This window comes from Chinchilla lanigera, unplaced genomic scaffold (genome assembly GCF_000276665.1).
Source record: "Chinchilla lanigera isolate Chin_1 unplaced genomic scaffold, ChiLan1.0 scaffold00025, whole genome shotgun sequence".
NCBI lineage: Eukaryota > Metazoa > Chordata > Mammalia > Rodentia > Chinchillidae > Chinchilla > Chinchilla lanigera.
The window spans coordinates 3751490-3769491 of record NW_004955426.1 but is presented as its reverse complement, the minus strand read 5'-3'; the positions used below and the strand labels follow the sequence as shown (position 1 = coordinate 3769491).

The window sequence follows — 18002 nt, the reverse complement described above, 5'->3', positions numbered from 1 at the left end:
TATCTCAAGTTAAAAAATTTTAAAGGTTTTCCAGAACTTAGAAAAAAAATCCAGTACCAGAATATTTCAAACTGCTAAACTTATCACCTTAGAAAAATCTTCATATCTCTCACTCAGCTGGCTTTCCCCATACGAAGAGGTACGAAGCACATCCACATCATTAAGGGAAGCACTGAACAGATACTTTGCTCAGAGAAGAGCTGACCTGTGGATTTCCATCTCAATGTTCACAGTGAGATATTTTAAGCTCTTTGCTACAAAACTTCTCTTTCGTACAAGAAGTTTGTAGTAACTACTTTAAGAAACCGACACAAATTATCACTGTTTTTGAAAAGAACTGAATTCCTACCTAGGAGTTCTGATAACATACTGTACAGCGTGAAGTGTGTGGAAGTCTTATTCCCAGTAACATTTCCACCCTCAGTCACCCAATCTCATCACTGTGCTGACAGCCACCATTTCATTTCTCTAGTTTAAAAATTCACTTTTCTTATACAGCCATATTTTGTGAAAGTTTTCCCAGTGTAATATTTCTTTCACTTTTATATATTTTACAGATTTCTATCATGGACTTCCTACCGATACACAATTTATTCCATGACTCACATTAACACTGGTAAACACACAACCGAAGACAGATTTAAAAAAATCATTTGGCTTTTCACCTCTAAAATATTAACATGGTGACTAATAAAAGAATGCCTGTAAGATGGCAATCAGCAGACTATGGGCCACAGACACTACCAGTGAACTAACTGCTCTAGACACATGGATAATTAGCACAACCAAACCAGGGTTCCTCTCCCTGGATTCCCTCCAGAATGACTGAAAAGAACAATCTGCTGCACTTCACATAAAAGAATGAAATACTTGAAATACTTTGGTCATGGGCTTGTGAATCTTTAGCAATCACTATACAACTCCATTTTTCACCAAACAAATAAAACAACGGACACGTCCTATGGTAGCTTTGCCTCAACCTGTTAGCAATGTGAACTGAAGCAGACCCTGGCGGGGAACTGCTCCGTGGACGTGTCACGGCCTCCTCTCACTCTTCCTAGCACCCCCACCCTGGCGTGCTATACTGAGGTCGTTTTGTGTTACAAGAACACAGATTTCTTCAGAGACAACAGCCAACACCCGGTTTGAGTTGCCAAACGGAGACGAGTACTGAACAGGTCTAGGAGGAGGCAGCAGGTCTTCAGAGTGGAGTGGCAGGAGATGCAGCCCTTCTGCAAGTGATGCCATTTCAAGAACCCACAGTCTAATGTGTTGGAGGTCAACTGCCAGTGGGTACCTGGCCAATTTTCTGTAAGCAATTCAGAGAGAAAGGGGAAATGTGGTCTAATAAAAGCTGTTTTTCCTCCTAAAGAACAAAGTGTATAAACTCTTATGAACAGTCATACCCTACAGCCTGCTTCGGAAACCTCACAAAAGAGTCTTGTGGTTTCATGAAGGTTTCACACAGAGTAGAGCAAAAGAGATTACTTGGTTAAAGGGATTAGAGGGTACAGCTCCATTACTGGCAGTGGTCACAAAAAGCTGGCAACAGGCAGCTGGAACGATCCCCTGAACAAACGCAGTTATACCCCAGGTTCTTGCCCACTGCTGGGCAACTTCACAAAGGCTGCGCTTATTAGCAGGCGTCTTACAGCACTGACAACAGGCCTCCCGCCACCACGCCAACACCAGCGCCAACGCTGGTTTACCTAAGGCCAAGTTCAAGGAGAAGTGTTTACTCAGTTCTGATGCTGGGAGTTTAAATAGACAACTACTGCGGGTACACAAAGAAATCTGGGAACACTTAAAAATGGTTATGATATTAAATTTTCTTACTGCTTCTCAACAGAATAAAAAAAAAGCCCCCAAAAGTCTATGAGAATATGTATGTATATACAGGATAGTTAACATAGTTGTTCTACTGTCTTCTATTTCTTTGCTGAAAGAAACTGTCGATGAGTCCTTGATTGATCAATATTGCATGTCTCTATCTGTTTTCATGAGAAACCACTTTGAAGATATCAATATGCAATACAAGAAGCACTGTTAATTTCCTACCACTTTGTTTGTAACTCTGTATTGTCTGTACTGTTCTTTTGCTATTTTGTAAAAGGTTGTCTGTCTGTTAATGTTTTCCTCCTTTTATTTTTAAAATAAAAAAAAAAAGTCTATGAGAAAAAAAAAACTTCTCAAAACCAGCAGTTTACCCTGCATTTTATCCCCCAAAGAATTAGTGAGTGCAGTGGTTACTTTGACTTTTACCAACATAATCATACACTGCTTTTGTGATGTAAAAAGGAATCTAGGAAAGCTTCCTTGAATGGGTTATACACACGATCTAGAACAGAACATTAGAGGTAAGAAAGGCTAAATTTAAAAGAGACAACTAGAAAGGCAGACTTTAAACGTAAAAGGCAAAGTCAGAGCAAGGACAGCTCGTAAGTATCAGGCTTTAGGGGGTGGCGGAGGCAGGTGTGGACCGCTGCTGCATGTCCCCTCCCCTCCAATGCACCAGCGTGAGAGGCGCTGGGACGTGTGGGAGGGCCCTGCTGGCTGCGGGTCAGGTAGCATGGGAATTAAATCGCTGCTCCCCGTGAGGTGGGGAAAAGGACCTGCCGCACATTCGTAGGCTCTGGAAGTAAGAAGCTTCTTAGGACAATTTTACCGCAAGAACCTATCTGCTGGTTTTCTCTGTAGAACTAGTATTAGCCAGGCAGCTGGGCATCTCACCAGAAGGAAGAGCTGCAGTTTGAATCAAAATTTCATCATCATCTTCAAAAGTAACTTTGATGATGTAAAATTTACACTAAAATGCATTTTTCAGTGCCTCACTATTTTCATAAACACTGTTAATTTGTTACATTTCTAACCAAACTTAATTTTTCAAAAATCTGCCTTTTCTTAGAACTGAAGTTTCCTACGTTAGCTTGGGGGATTTTGTTTTTTGACTGGGTGAAGTTTCCAAAGACTACGTTCATTTAAGGTTTGATGAGAGTACTTTCGAAAGTCATCTAACGAAATGCTACAAAGAGCAGTCACTTAGGAAACCAGAAAACAAAGATTAGCGAAAGAAGGAAACGAACATCACGTGTGATCTGTCACTGCTTCTACTGTGCGGAAGCCTCGCGGTGAGTGATCCGTCCGTAGCTGAGCATGAACAGACCTCCGGCGTGGATGTGCCGGGGTTGTATCTGTGGCCATGCTGCTGGGAGTATGTGCTGAGCAGGAGCCACGCTCTGTCAGTCTACACAGTCCCTCCGCTGCTGGGGAGTCACTCAGGCATGCAAGGCTGGGCACTAAAGTCGAGCCATTTGCTCTTACGTCAGCTTCCAGCTCCTAACACACACAGTTGGTTTCTAAATTCACTGTGACTAAAAAATTTAAATTAAATAAAAAAATCTATAGTGACCGCACGCGTCCAGAGAGAGGAGGCTGAGGCTGATACACACAGTAACCAACAACGGCAGCAATGCACGTCAGCCCAACAGAGAGGGAGGGAGCAGGAAGCCATCAGGATCAGGAAGAGGCAGCTAATATTCATGCAGGGCTCCTGACATGCTAGGCACTGTGCTAAGTGCTGTGCACCTGTTTCAGTGCTCACAACCCTAAAAGGGGAGTAGTATTATTAACCCCATTTACAGATGGGAAAATTGAGGCACAGAGTTGTTCAGTAATTTGCCCATGACCAGCTGTGGAGGCGCAGGAATACACAGAAGCTAGAGGTCTGCTGCTAAGTGCATCCTTGCTCTTAACCATCCTCTCTTTGATGTGTTATGTACTTTGCATCACTTCTGCATTCAGAGCGCAGGAAGATCAACTGAGGTCTAGAGTGCTGTGTCAGGAGACGAAATTCACACCCTGACTCCCAAAGACCTGAATGACTCAGTTTCATGCTTCTACGGGGCAAACCTGCGTAAGGTCCTGGGCAACAGTACTCTCAGCTGGCCCAGCGCCAAGCGCCTACTCTTCGCGCAGGGGAGCGGACAGCTCTGAGTGCAGAACTGCGGTGTGTGGGCCCAGGGCTCGGCCTGCGCCTGGCAGGGGCCATTGTGTGCCTTTCTGTGCCTGGGAGGTGACACATAGAGGCGAAAGGAAGGGATGTGGTGTTCCGCAGCAGGCTGGACCGAGCGTTCTCACACAGATACACTTCCTTTCCTATGACCCTGAGTTGTGCTGTATTTTAAGGTGTACTGGAATGAAGGGCTTTGTACACTACCTGGACTGCAGTTTACCTACACCCAACCCAGTTCCTGTAGTGTGGTGCCATGTGACAGAAAGAGCTGAGTTTTTAAACCACAGAGAATCCATGTCTCCAACAGCGGCAGAGCTCCACAAAGCACCCATTTTTTTTTTTTTTTTTTTTTAAATCTGTGGATTCTTGGATTCACGTTATGAGCATAGATGGAGGTCACATAAAGTATCAGTCTCAACTGAATTTGTCATTCACTGGAAGTAAGACCTGAGACTGTGGGTCCCGAGGACAGCCCGCAAGCAGACCCTGCAGCTGGTGTGCAAATACTGGCTTTCACCAAGGACTCTTCATCTTGCCCTGGCCATCTCCTTTGATTCCCATATTTTCTATTTTCTTTGTAATATTCATTTTAGTTAAATGATGTAAATCAGACTAGTAAGGTAAAGACTGGGATTCAATTTGTTAAAAATGCTTCTTTAACACACTAAGCATATTCCGGTACAAATTCAGTTAAAGTGTGAATAGGGCCTAAAGAACGACAGATGATTAAATCCACATTTAGCATCTGGCTCATCTCCTCCAGGCCCCAGGGCTGGCTTAGCGCTCTCTTCCGCACCTCAGGGAAATGTGCTCAGGACAAGTGAGATAAGAATCTGGACAGCATTTGATTTGTTTGGAGCCTAAATTACATTTTCACAAGATCACTTTATCAGCTTAAGTACCATGCAAGAGCCAGTGCTTAACGCACTTTTGGAACAAAGACACGGCATATTTTTAAACTGAGGTTCTCAAAAAGGCAGGGTGCTCAGAGCGAGCGTGTGGCCTGTGTTCTGACCAGCTCTGTGCAGCCTACTCGTGCTGCTCCCTGGAAAGAGGGTGTCTCCAGAGCCCCTCCTTAACAGACTCATGTCCTAAGCCTTTTGTGTCTCATCTGAGAACTGCTAACATCTCTGGCAGATAACTTTTCCCTCAGAATTCTCCAAGGGGCTGAGTCAAAAACACCCCCCACCCAGATTCTGAAATGGAATCAAATTCCATGATAACGACTAACTCAGAACAGACATCACACATTAAGTCAGCAAGGCTGAATGTCATTAAGGAACTTCCCTTGCCAGACCCATCTGCCCAAGTCATCAGGGGCTGCTTACATTGCAATATGTAAGGGTGGAGAGACCCGAGACTCACGGAAACTTCCTGTCACTGGAGACAAGGGACTTGCTGGTTAAGCCTAACTGGAATTCAGATGTTTTTATGTATGTACCAAGTTCCCACAATGAATGTAATCATTAGGTACTGCAAGTAAGTACTAATAAAAATATAGTCTCAGAGAAACAGTGCATTTCACAAATTAACTCAGGAAAAGATGTTCCTGAATTTTTAAAACATATCCTCTTAAGTCACCTGACTCTGAAATGTTCTACTGGAGAATGACTAAAAGAAAATCTTTCAAAAATAAAGAATCCATAAATGCAGGCAGTGTGAGGAGCAAATGCTATCATCTCTCTAAGGTCTAATGGGTGCGCCCCTTCTGTACTGCAGGGGTCACACCTGGTTATTCTAATCCCAAATGCCAGAGTGCTGAGCATGGAGGATACCCAGTCAGCTCTATTACTGTAGAAACATGTGTCATCATTTCCTTTTTTATACTTTAGGTCCTGTTAAGTTTCCCTGGTCTCAGTGAGAGATATGAAAGGAAATGTACACCACATATCTTACAAACCAAAAAACAAACGAACAAACTCCCACTTGGAGTGTCGTGACCTTTTGGAACAGGCATGTTCACCTCGCCCCACTGTTTGCTGGAAGTATGGAACCTGCTGTGTGCGTCTTTATAGGCACTTGCAGCTAAGAGCTTGCCTTGAGTCCCACAGATTTCAGATTCAGAGCACAGCTAGACTGCTGAGACACCAGGGACTCTTGCACATGGACCGAGCGCACTTTGCATTATGGGAGGGACTTCAGATTGGAAGGGCAGACAGAAACAAGAGGGCGATTTCCTCTGAAACCTCAAGACCGCAGTCTTCTCACCGGGCCCCCAAAGTCTCTGGCCTGCCATAGGCCCTGGTACCACTCTAGGCACACAGCAACTGTTAAAAATGTCGATGACATGTTATATGAATAGAGACAATCAGCTTCCACCAGAGTCTGCTATGTGGCTTCCCCGAAGGGGGTGCTGGCCAGCCTACCTTGTCACTGTCCAGCGTGTTCTGAGATGTCCGGGAGGCGATGGAAATGGTATCAGGCTGGCTGCTGCCATCTCCTTGGCTGTCCAGGTCCTCTCCATCCCTGGTGGTGCAAAGAATGTGTAAAGTCCTGACACTGTTGGACTAGTAAAGATCATCTCTCAGTCACTAGAGAAGTGAAAGCTTTGCTAAAAGGGTGCGTATCAGTCGGTAACATCTCCTACAGCCAACATTATACTAATGGTAATAAATCAGCCTGTACTGAGTGCAGGCTTCTTTGCCAGGCACTGTGAAGTGGTGTGTCATCGCACTGAATTCTCATCATAGTGAAATGATGGGACTCTACTTGATAAGATTATTTCCATTTTAGAAATGAGAAAACAAAAATGTGTAGATGCTCCATATCTTGTCCGAGATCCCATGCACGGTTCACGGTTCACACATGCGCTGAATGGCATGTGGGGAGGGAAGGGAAAGAAAGGAGGGATTTGCACATCGTCTTTCATTTTCTTTAACCCAGTAGAGCTTCTTGCCTTGACAAAGTGGTGTCAGTTTCAAGGGTGACATGCACGAAAGGTAATTTAAAACACACCGGGTACCTCAAAATGTTTGAGAATTTTCAAAAAATGGTGAGTTAACATTGCCTGCTCCCTTCCTATCAGGTAAGTGTACTGCAGAAGGCCACACACTCACCTCCTGCCCTTCTGCCTGGTCGCTGGCGCTGTTTTGGGGATGTGAATGGGCTCCTTGAGGGCTCCTTTCAGGTGGATCGTCCTTTCCTGGATCACCTCACGGATGTGCTTGATCCAGTCCTGCTTGTTCTCGATACTGGAAGCCTGAACAGGGGGTTGAGTCACTCAGGACACAGCAGGGCTCTTTCCACCCCAGCACAAGCCACATCAATTCTCCCACCTTCCCCGACTTTCCCATTTTCAAGGGAACTCAGCAGAGAAGCAACCCCAAGCTATGTTTAATTTGCCAATTTTAAATCTAAGATTTTTATCTTAAAGCATATATGTTATTCCAGATCTCTCTATTAGAATCATTTATCATTACTTGCCCCAAGACCTTTTAAGCAGCCGTGTAGAAAAACGAAAATACAGTCACTCCCAAAGCAAAATGTCACTGAGGCTGTTTAGGCAGAGACTCTGCATTGGTCAGTGGCCTCTCTACAGGAAAGTGAAAGAACCCGACAAGCCTGCTGCCACATCTGCTGACCTCCAGGGACAGCAGCTGCTGACCCTCCTGCGGCCAGGGCAGGTGCCTCAGGGTACAGCCTCCCATCCGCTCCCACAGGGACTCCTCGGAGGGGCACCCACCGTCCCCTTAGGAATGAGGAACTCAGGTGTGGGTGCATTAAAAGCTGCCCCGGGCTGTAAAGTCACCACTGCCAACTGCAGCAAGGGAGGCTTTATTCATTCGCGTTACAACTGCGCGGAAATGCGTCCTGGAAATGGCACAGACAGGGCCTTAACAAGCATCTGTTGAACAAACACACACGGCATCACTTTTTCCACTTTTTTTTGCTCTGCCTCCAGGGAGATTTTCTTTTTCTTTTTTATATGTTCTGTGCCTTGCTAACAGTTTTCTCATTTCTTTATGAGAAACATCCACCTCTTATGATATAAGCATAATTCCTTCTAAATGATGAAAGTAATCGTCAGTGGGATCACAGATGAGATAATGAAGGGAGGGGAGCCCAGCATTTGTCACTGAGAGTCTTGTTTCTGAGAAGAGCAAACCAAAGCCCAGGTTGGGAAAGAAATTAAAATCGGTCCTTCTCCCGCTATGGGAAATGTGTTCACCGGAGGGTATGTCTTTAAAGTTACTTAGAGTAGCAAAACCGGGAAATAAAGGACCAACTTTGGGAACTGCAGATGTACTGGAATTTAAATGTCTGATGCAAATATCTGGAGATTACAGAGAAGCATATGAGAAAGAACACTTGGGGGAGTTTAGAAACAATTAAGGAAAACTGTTGATGAGAAATAAAATTCTCGTGTGAACTGTTCACTGCACTTATGGAGAATAATCAAAAGGTGCCAATTCAGAACCCATCAGAGGAAGGTACTCAGCTGAGGTACTAGAAAAGGCACTGCCTAAGAGGGAACCAACTTCTATTACACTCAGGGTAGTCTCAAACCTTACAAGGGACCTAGGAATAAAGGTTTCCTTTCTAGACTACGCAAGTAAAACGAGACCAACGTTTTGTTGTATAACTACTAGATAATCACTACCTAGCACTGCCGTTCCACCACTGTGTTCAGCACCTCCAGCAAGATCACCTCCATCCATACCACATGCACGCTCCCGTCAGCACCAGGCCCTCAGCGTCTACGCCAGCTCTGGCATCTTCACCAGCAGCACGCACCTCTGTCTGCACCAGCGCCGGCACCCACAGCAGCACCGAGCTGCCACCTCCACCTTCGCCGCCCCACGTGCCCACCCTTGCTGCCACCACCCCCATTTCCACCGTCACTGCCTCGTCATCAACCACGCTCACCATCCACGCCCATCTTCCCATCGCCTGCCCCGCCTCCTCCACGCACATCGCCATCGCAGCGCGCCTCCACCGTCCCATGCCCCTGCGCACTCTCCGAAGCTAACGCACTCACCGCTCCCTCCAACTCCCGCGAAGTCAGAGATGTTACCGAAACTTAAGCAGAGATTTCTCATCTAGTGACGCCTGCAGTAAGTCTTATACTTTAACTGCATTAAGAAATTTTACTATGTCCTAAACAAAAACAGTGCATATTTGGCTCTATTTCGTAGAGCCACTTTCTGGCATCTGTCACTATTGCTCATTTGGATACATCATGTGAACTGGAGTTTTAAGGTCCTTAGTATACTTTCAGTTATCTGAAATTTAGCTAGCAGTGCAATTTATACTTTATAGGGCTAACGAGGCACTAACAAGAACAATCATACATTCACTGCAAAACAATACATCCTTACCATGTGAATAAAGGCCTAAAAAACCACAGTCCTAGTCCCTAAAGAGCAGGGTTTGAAAGAGTGAGGTAGAGCTGAGCAACTCGGAGACGCTCACATGCAAGCTCACACATGAGGCCCATTACACTTCTGGCTCATTTCCAGTATTCTACAAATCTTGAGCTACACCTTCCCCCAAACATCCTAAAGCCACTATGGTCAATCCAGACAGCATAAAAAGGCGGTTCCATCTGTGCCTTCTCAAACGTATTAAAAGCGAAGTACATAAGACACTCTTAAAAGTCTTCGTCATGCCTAGAGACAGGTCAGTATAGTCAAAGCCAAGTTCAAATCAAATGTTCGAAGACAGTTTCCTCCCCCAAACGCTGGATACCCCAAAGCACCCTTTGTGTCTTTGAACGTCAAGTAATAACAGTATCACACACTGTCACTGATAATCATCTTCCTTTTTGCTTTGTCCCCAAACCAGAAAGCAAAAGAGCCAAGAACTCTGTAATGACTCTTGGCACGTTTGGCCTCAACTTCCTGCCAAAGGCCCCGTGAGCGCGCCAGGTGTGGTTGTCTTTGGAAGCTCAAGGTCAAGTGTGCAGTGAGAGCTGCTCGTTTGTATCTTATCCCTTCGCTCTTCAACTTCCTGCACAGCTTACAGATCAACTAATTCTTTCTAAGAGAAGCGGACAGACTTAAAGATGCCTTCCACTCGGGAGCAAGTGAGAGTTTAGCTCAAATTATTCATCACCAGAATATCAAAGTGCACTTACTCCACTATTCTCTTTGAGGTAGTTACCAATCCCAACGGAACCCCTCCCCCCCACACAAATTGAGGACACCTGCACGTTTCAACAAGAAAAACAGCACACATGGTGGGAATAAACTTCTCACACAGCACAGCCCCCCACTTTAGCAGGACATACCTTAAGGACAATTTTATTATCTGAAGTTGGCGTCCTCCCCACCCATAGTGCAAATTTGCAAGGATCTCCTTCAACATGTTCTGTGACACCCAACTCTGAGGTCTAGATAAAAGATAATTGTACAATTAGGTAACCGTAAAATTCTGACAGGCTGTAGAAGAAAGAAAATAGTTTTTTGTGACTTCTTGTCATGCTAGGTTACTGAAACTAATTCCTTTGCATTAATAGGTAACCTTACACCTCCTTGTACTGAAATGAGGAAATTTCTTTCTTAAACCACATGTGATTGTTTTCTTCTTTCACCTTCTTGACTTCTACTAGGAATCCCAATGCAAGTTAAGAAGTAGAACATCCAGAACAAAGAAACCAAAAGATCTGAAAGGCTTACTGTACACACCCAGAAAATCAAGAGCTATTTCCAATCTAACCACCAACAAAATGAGTCTTTGCTAGCTCCAAACTGGCTGCTTTGATGAATTTTCAGCAATGATGACATAATTTCACAAGAGGCAGTGTTTTAAGCATTTAGTTATTTTCCGATTTTTTTGGGGGGGGGGTGTCTTTTTGAGACAGGGTCTCACTATGCCATTCACGCTGGCTTTCAACTCACTTTGCAGCCCAGGCTGGCCTCAAGCTCACTGCAATCCTCCTGCCTCAGCCTTTCAAGTGATGGGATTACAGGCATGTGCCACCATGCCCAGCTCCTTTCCAATTTTTTTTAAAGCAATGGCATTAACGTCTAATATTATCACAACTTTAAGGGCTAAGAGACAAATCCCTTCTCTATGATACATGCATAACACAGCTGAGTGCTGATCAGTGGACATGTTCAGCCCCTCCTCCACACCGATTTTACGCCTGAAACAACCTTCCCTCTGCAAAGGAAGTGATTCATAATCGTCATCTCTGAAGGTAGCCTCTGTGGGAATCTTAACTTTTAAAAGACAAATTAAGTGAAGATGGATCAGCTTCTAAAACACCCTGGCTTGGTCTCTAAGGGCAGAAGAAGCCCCGCTAGTGAAATGACGGGCCAGTCAGGCTGCATTTTTGCTTTCTAGCCAGAATATGACCTAAAATGATGTAAGGCGACCTGTGACCCAAAGATGACCTCAAGCAGGATGTCAGCCAAAGGAACTGGTATGACAACTGTTAGTTCAAACTTGCAAATTTTGTATTATTGTTAAGATGATTTCTATACTTGGGAGTTATTTATTATTTTAGGAGTTTGATTATTATACAGATACCACATAAATGTTTAATGTATAAGTTGTCCAAATTCCAAATACCAACCAGTGTTTAGAAGAAATCTGCCACTGAACAACTCAGATTGTTGGCAGGTTTTATTCCTCTGCAGACAGTGATTTCCCCTCGGTTTCACCCAAGCTTCTCTTCATCTGACCCTGCCCAGCAATTCTGTGTGGACAGCCCTCTAAGATAGCCCCTGAGGAAGATGGACAAGCAGAGGACCTAGAGGATACACCTGGCGTCGGCTTTCCTGAGAGTGGACGGAGATTTTGTAGAAGCCAGATGGGCTGGTCCATGGTACCACGTACATTTCCCTCACCTGCAGGACACTGGCAGGTTGAGTAAGAATGAAAATTCATTACTGGACCCGCCAAGCACTCAAATGCACTATCTCTATATAGATGGAGCTACAGCTTTTTCAAACTTTACTTTTGCTTACACACACTTTCTCTAATAGTACTTTGCTATTAAAAGACCCCATAGATTCGTACATTTATTTTTCATAAATTTATTTTTAATAAAAAGATCAAATTTCGTCATTCAGAATCTATAGTAAAGCCAGGCACAGTGGTGCACACCTATAATCCCAGCACTCAGGGACGCTGCGGCAGGAGGATCAGGACTGACAAGTGAGTTCCGCCTAGGCAATTTAGAGAGGTGCTGTCTCAAAATTGAAAAAAAAAAAAAAAAAAAAATTAAAGGGGCTAGAGATGTAGCTCACTTCTGGGCTGGATCTTTATACCCCTAAGGACCCCCCCAAACAAAACCAAAGCCAAAAAGACCAACAGTGAGCCATCCAATAAGGTTGCTTGAATATATTCCAATGTCTATGGATTAAAAATTAATTACAATTATATGAGCACACAGGGTACAATTTAAATTCACTTACAAAATGTTTCCTTGTTCTGAAGTTTGACAGTTATTTATTGTTTCCTGCATATGAAGCTCCACCCTGCCCCCTAGTGGCAGAAAACTTCACTAAAGATGAAAACACAATTCAGACATATGTCGGAATAATTTGAGAGGTTAAACCAAAGGCAACAAATACTGGTTTTTCTCCACCTACAAAAAGATGGCAATTGTGTTATTTGTGAACTTAAAATTCTCAATGTCTATACTTACAAACAATTTGCTTTTGTAAAGGTACTTGCTTCTCCCACTGGAATCTTTTACTTCTTTACTAAATACTAAGGACATTTCAAAAAGGAAGAGATGCCGTTCTCGACCCTTTCGAATTAAGGTTTTGGGGTCCCACACTTGGAAGGACTCCTGCAGGATGAGCTCCCCCTGAGATTCAATGTTTTCATCAAAACCTGTAAAATGACAAGAGCAAGCAAATCAATGTCAAAGAAAACTAAAATAATTTACAAAGTGAGGCACAAGAAAAGTATTTCAGCATTGGTAAAATGCTTGTCACTTAGGCCTTCATTCGTTTACCATCTGGTTCTTGGACTCCAGTCTCTGAACCTCTGAACCGACCTGAAAGGGTACAGTGATTCTTCCTAAGCGCCACTTTGTATGTATTTTCCCTTGTTTAAAGTACATCAGTGGTTCCTGGTAGCTTCAGGATCTAAGTTTGATCACGCTCAGGAACTCACACCGCATGACACCTGGTTTGGGCCGCTATCCCTCCCGCTCACTCTGCACTCATGCATTCCTCTGCGGAATCACCTCCTTCATCCGAAATAACTCCCGCACAGCCCGAACACCCTGCCCAGAACTGTGCTCAGTCCCAGGCTTTCCTCGAGGCCATCTGCCCTGGCTCCTGGAGACATCCCGGCCACCCGTCCTCTGAGTCGGGAACACACTGCATGAGTCTGCCTTGGTCTGGCCGCGCACTGCCTTCGTAGCTGCTCTTCCCGTGGACGTGGCCATCAGGCCTCAGCAAGTGGGCTCTGCGGCAGGGGCCGCTCACTGCCTCCCATGTTCACTCTCTCTTCTCCCCCGCAGAGGCTGCCTCTCAGCCACTGTGAACAGGCGCTCTACTCCCCAGCCCTGTCTGCAGCCCAGAGCAGCGAAGCACCCTGCTCTGGCAAGCGAGGAGGGCACTGGGTACACTGGTAGCGCCTGCCCCCCAAGGGGTTCACCCACCTCCCTCCCCCACTTCTTCCTCGATGCAATCTCAGGGTGGTCCTGAAACATCCCGGAACTGGCCAAACAGAAGCACACGGAGCATGCAGAGAAACAAGCTGGAAGTCAGCCTACACCCTCACTGCCGTCACGAGGGGCTGGCAAACTCCTACGGTTTACACTAAACAGAAACTGGTCTACTTAGCAGCGGAAGGAGAAGCCGTACGGACGTGAGTCAGGGGGGCCGAGAGTCTGTTACCTTCCAGCATGCTGAGGTGCATGGCGTCGTTGGCTCGCTTGGGCACGCTGAGCATCACCTCGAGGCCGTCTTTAATCTCCCCCTTCCCTTCCTCGCAGCACGTGAGCAGCTCCTGCAGAAGACCAACACTGTGAACTAGCAAGGACTGCAGACTGCGCCGCCAACAGTGAGAATCTAGGAAAACGATTGGTTCTCAAGATAAAAGCAGACTGGTCAACTGACGTATAATCTCATTGAAAGTGAGAGGATGTCCAGGGATGCCATCAATGGATGGCAGGGTTTGTCCTACTCAAATCAGGTATCAGAGTAAGCCAGATGTGGTTATTCTTCAGATGAAATTAGTACACCTATTAACTACCCAGCATCAAAAACATTAAGTGAAAAGATGTAACTGGTAAATAATACATGACCAGCTACCACCCAGTCAGCCAGAAGCCTGCAGCAGCCAGGGTCACACACGCACACTGACCATCACAGACCTCGCCTGAGTGTGTAGGGTGAGAAGAGCTCTGATGAGGCCATCACACGGCCTGGGGAGACTTGGTACGCATGCACAGCTCAGGGCTACTTGGAGGAACACTGAGTGAATGATAGCAGGAAGAGTAAGTCTACATTATCATGGGCTCTGAGGTACTTCTTACTGGGGTATTAATGACCACGATCAGTCAGACACAGTAACAGGTTTGTGTCCATAGCAATCAACAGAAGAGGGACAGGACGAGTGTGGTCAGCTTTAGCCCCAGGCTGGACTGTTGAGAGTAACTCACGTATCTGACAAGCACCTCTACTCATGACCAGATGATGTTTATCTATGACTCTGAGCAGCTCAGCAAATGCTGGTTTACAAATGCAATGTGCTGAGATTACCTTCACTGGCAGAAAACCCTGCTTGTTGGGGAGCTCCATGCAGCCCGTTACTGTCGCCCTGAAGGACCTCTGGGCAGAATGAGGCAAGGTTTATAAATTGAAGCACCAGCTTAGTAGAGCCACAGGTTAAAAAAATTCCCTACAGCTTAAGGACACCAAAGGATAAACTGCCTTTGCTGAACTGGAAAGCTAGGGGAATATGACTTTTTACTTCATGCTCATATGAAGTACATAGGTATTTCTGCAGTCATGCTCATAAAATCCCTGAATGAGACTTGAACATAAACACACAGGAGAGAGACTGGGACTGTGGCTCAGTGGGAAAGCGCCTGCCTAGCATGCACAAGGCATGGAAGAATACGGAGTTTTCCCAGTAGCAAAGTCTTATGATGATAATATTGCTTGCACAGGAGGACACAGCTGGGCCGGGGACATAGCTCAGCGGCATAAGTGCCTGCCTGGCAAGTGCAAGGTCCTGAGTTTGATTCCTGGTACCAAAAAAAAAAAAAAAAAACAACAACAAAACAAAAAACCCAAAACAAAACAAAACAAAAAAGAAGGCACAGTTAATTCAAATTGTTTCTAGATTTTTTTTTTTTTTTTTTCTTATAAAGCAAAGAGGGGTTTCAGGCACTCTACTCCATCTTCTGGGTTTCTTTTACAGCTAGAAATATACTGTAACTTATTTTAGTGCCTAGGATAGCACCTGGGATACAGCAGGATCATAAAATATTGTTACTAGGGTTAATAGATGGTTTTAATATTGTAATGCTTATATTTACCAGCCAAGGAAATGGCACAGTAAACGTCACTAGACTTAAGCTGTAAATTATTTTTAGATAGTCAAGGAAATGTGTATCAATGACACAAAGTGCATTTTGTGGCAACTCATATCACAAAGTCTAGGTTTTCCTTACCTTTGTAATGGCAAAATCAACCACTATTAGCCTCTCTTTCCAAGTGTGATTTTAGTTATAATCATGCATAACCAAGAGAAAGCAGAAGGCAGTTTGGCTCAAGTATCTGTGATTTGTATGAACTTGTCCTGTAACCGTTAAGTGCATGTGATCCACTAGCAGTAACAGAAAGGGAACACTGTGTGGGAAGCTTCTTTAAAGACTTAGTGGAAAACCTGGGGACCAGCCAGATCTGGGTTCAAAGCCAAGTCCAGGCAGTAGGTGCTGGTGATGACTCTGGGTACCTCCAGACCCTCCCAGGTCGTCTCCATACCAGACCAGCACTGCTACAGGCAAATACATGCACAGTACACAGCACTGTGCCGGTCATAGCCAGCATGCTGTGACTGGGAACGAAGGGCACCCAGGGATCAGAGGTGACAGCTTTTCCCTGGTATCACATTTCATGTTAGAGACCAGGGCCGGTCAGTGCAGTACGAAGTCAAGAATATGCTCTACTTTAAGTGCTGCAAAGAGAATTTGGGTAGGACAAGAAATGCCAAACAAAATTCGGCTTCATCCATAACCCGCCGCCACGGCTGAGAAAGGCATTGCTGCTGGAGGTGTAATAGACGTCAATACTGCATTTACAAGAGGTGCTGAAGACCACCCTCATCCAGGACGGTCTAGCACGCAGAATTCGTGAAGCCCATCTTTGTGTGCTTGCATCCAACTGTGAGGAACCTATGTACGTAGTTAGTGGAGGCCCTTTGTGCTGAACGCCAAATCAACCTAATTAAGGTTGATGAGAACAAGAAACTGGGCGGGGGTAGGCCTCTGTGAAACTGACCGAGAGGGAAAAGCCCGTAAAGTGGTTGGATGCAGTTGTGTGGTGGTTAAGGACTATGGCAAAGAATCTCAGGCCAAGGGCGTCATTGAGGGATACTTCAAATGCAAATGAATGAATAAAATTCTGGCTCACTTTAAAGAAAATAAATAAATAAAATAAATTAACTTGTAAGGTCTTTTTCAAAAATTCAAGGCAATATACACAGAGAAGGAAACGTCAAGATAGTAACGCATAATTGGTGAAATTTTGCAGGCTAAAGATTCTTCATACATACTTTTAAAAGGAGCTGATATTTTGTTATTCGCTGCACTGGTTTAATAAGGTAGGAAGAGATGGAATTGGCTAAACCATGCCGCTGCTGTATCTCCTATATTTAAAGAAACAAAACAGAATCTCATCACAGGCTTACACAACTAAAACACCATTATAAGACCACACTCATTTTCCCATGCCAGACAAATGTTCAATCCTTCTGAAGTAATAAAATTCCTATTTCTTAAAGGGTAATTAGAATATTAAAAAAACCTTCTTGACATTTTACTTTGGATAGGATGAGGACAGAGAACTGGGGCAAAGGGGAGGATTTTTTACTTCAAATCTCGTAAATATATCATCTGCACAGACAGCCACCGCAGTTCGGATTTCTCACCGTCCATGCTGTTCCACACCAGGGACAGAGCTGAGAGCCACAGCAGCACCTGGTGAACGTTCAGCAGCGCTGGTTGCTACAGAAAAGCTTAACTGCAGGCCACGAGATGTTCTGGAGAATGGAGGGACTTATGCCAGAAAACCTCTTTATGAAATAAGTGATTAAGAGGTGAAATCTGTCAGATCAGAATGACGTCTTTTATTCTTAGAGACGTGTTTTAGGCTGCGAGAGTTTTTAAATGGCTTTGACTCCAGACATTAAATGTGTTGCACATTCTCACCACTCAGGCTTTGAATTCAAGTGTGCATGTGGCCAAGTGCTGGGCTTCATCTCATCAGGAAGACGAGGGCTTGCGTGATGTATTAAAAAAACAAGGCAGTATTAGGCTGGCAGCTGGCTTTGTGCCTTCAAAGTCAGTGATGTGCCATCACTGTTCCTTAAGAACAGCAACTGAAATAGGGTCACCTACAGCTGGGTTTGATTTCAAAGACACAAACTAAGGTTTACCCTTACTTCCCAGAATTTCACTTAAAAACGCATCATTACAATTTCCTACACAAGTATGAAGACAGAAACTAAGTCCAATGTCCTCTCAAGCCTCAGAAACCAAAGTGTATATACCACTCAAAAAATACTTCATCATAAGTCAAAATGCATTTGGCACACATCTGACTAAACCCCACAGAATTTTGTATACGGTATCACAAGGCTCCGTCTGCTTTTGTACAACTTCCCTGCAATGTCTTTCAAGAAACAGGACCCGAACCGACGCTCACTCAGTGAGAATGTAGGTATTAACCTCTGAGCTTCGCTGCTACAGTGCTAGAAGTCCACAGGTGGATCACTTTCCAAAATTGTAATATATGAAATTAATATAGGTAAAACAAATAATTAAAAACATTCACAGCTATTTTTGTTTTATAGA

At 44.6% G+C, this 18002-nt stretch overlaps 1 protein-coding gene and 1 pseudogene across 2 annotated transcripts in view; one reads left to right on the top strand and one right to left on the bottom strand.

The window, feature by feature from the left end:
* Positions 1-18002, bottom strand: part of Trio (trio Rho guanine nucleotide exchange factor) — a 199644-nt gene that overhangs the window by 77425 nt on the left and 104217 nt on the right. For both annotated transcript variants that reach the window (XM_005386123.1, XM_013514974.1), the window contains exons 27-32: positions 16703-16795; positions 13816-13927; positions 12609-12799; positions 10242-10343; positions 7069-7211; positions 6379-6478 (exon numbers count right to left, since the gene is read on the bottom strand). In XM_005386123.1, coding sequence (XP_005386180.1) covers positions 6379-6478; positions 7069-7211; positions 10242-10343; positions 12609-12799; positions 13816-13927; positions 16703-16795 — 741 coding nt within the window. The remainder of the gene's footprint in view (positions 1-6378; positions 6479-7068; positions 7212-10241; positions 10344-12608; positions 12800-13815; positions 13928-16702; positions 16796-18002) is intronic.
* Positions 15663-16539, top strand: LOC102029879 (annotated as a pseudogene).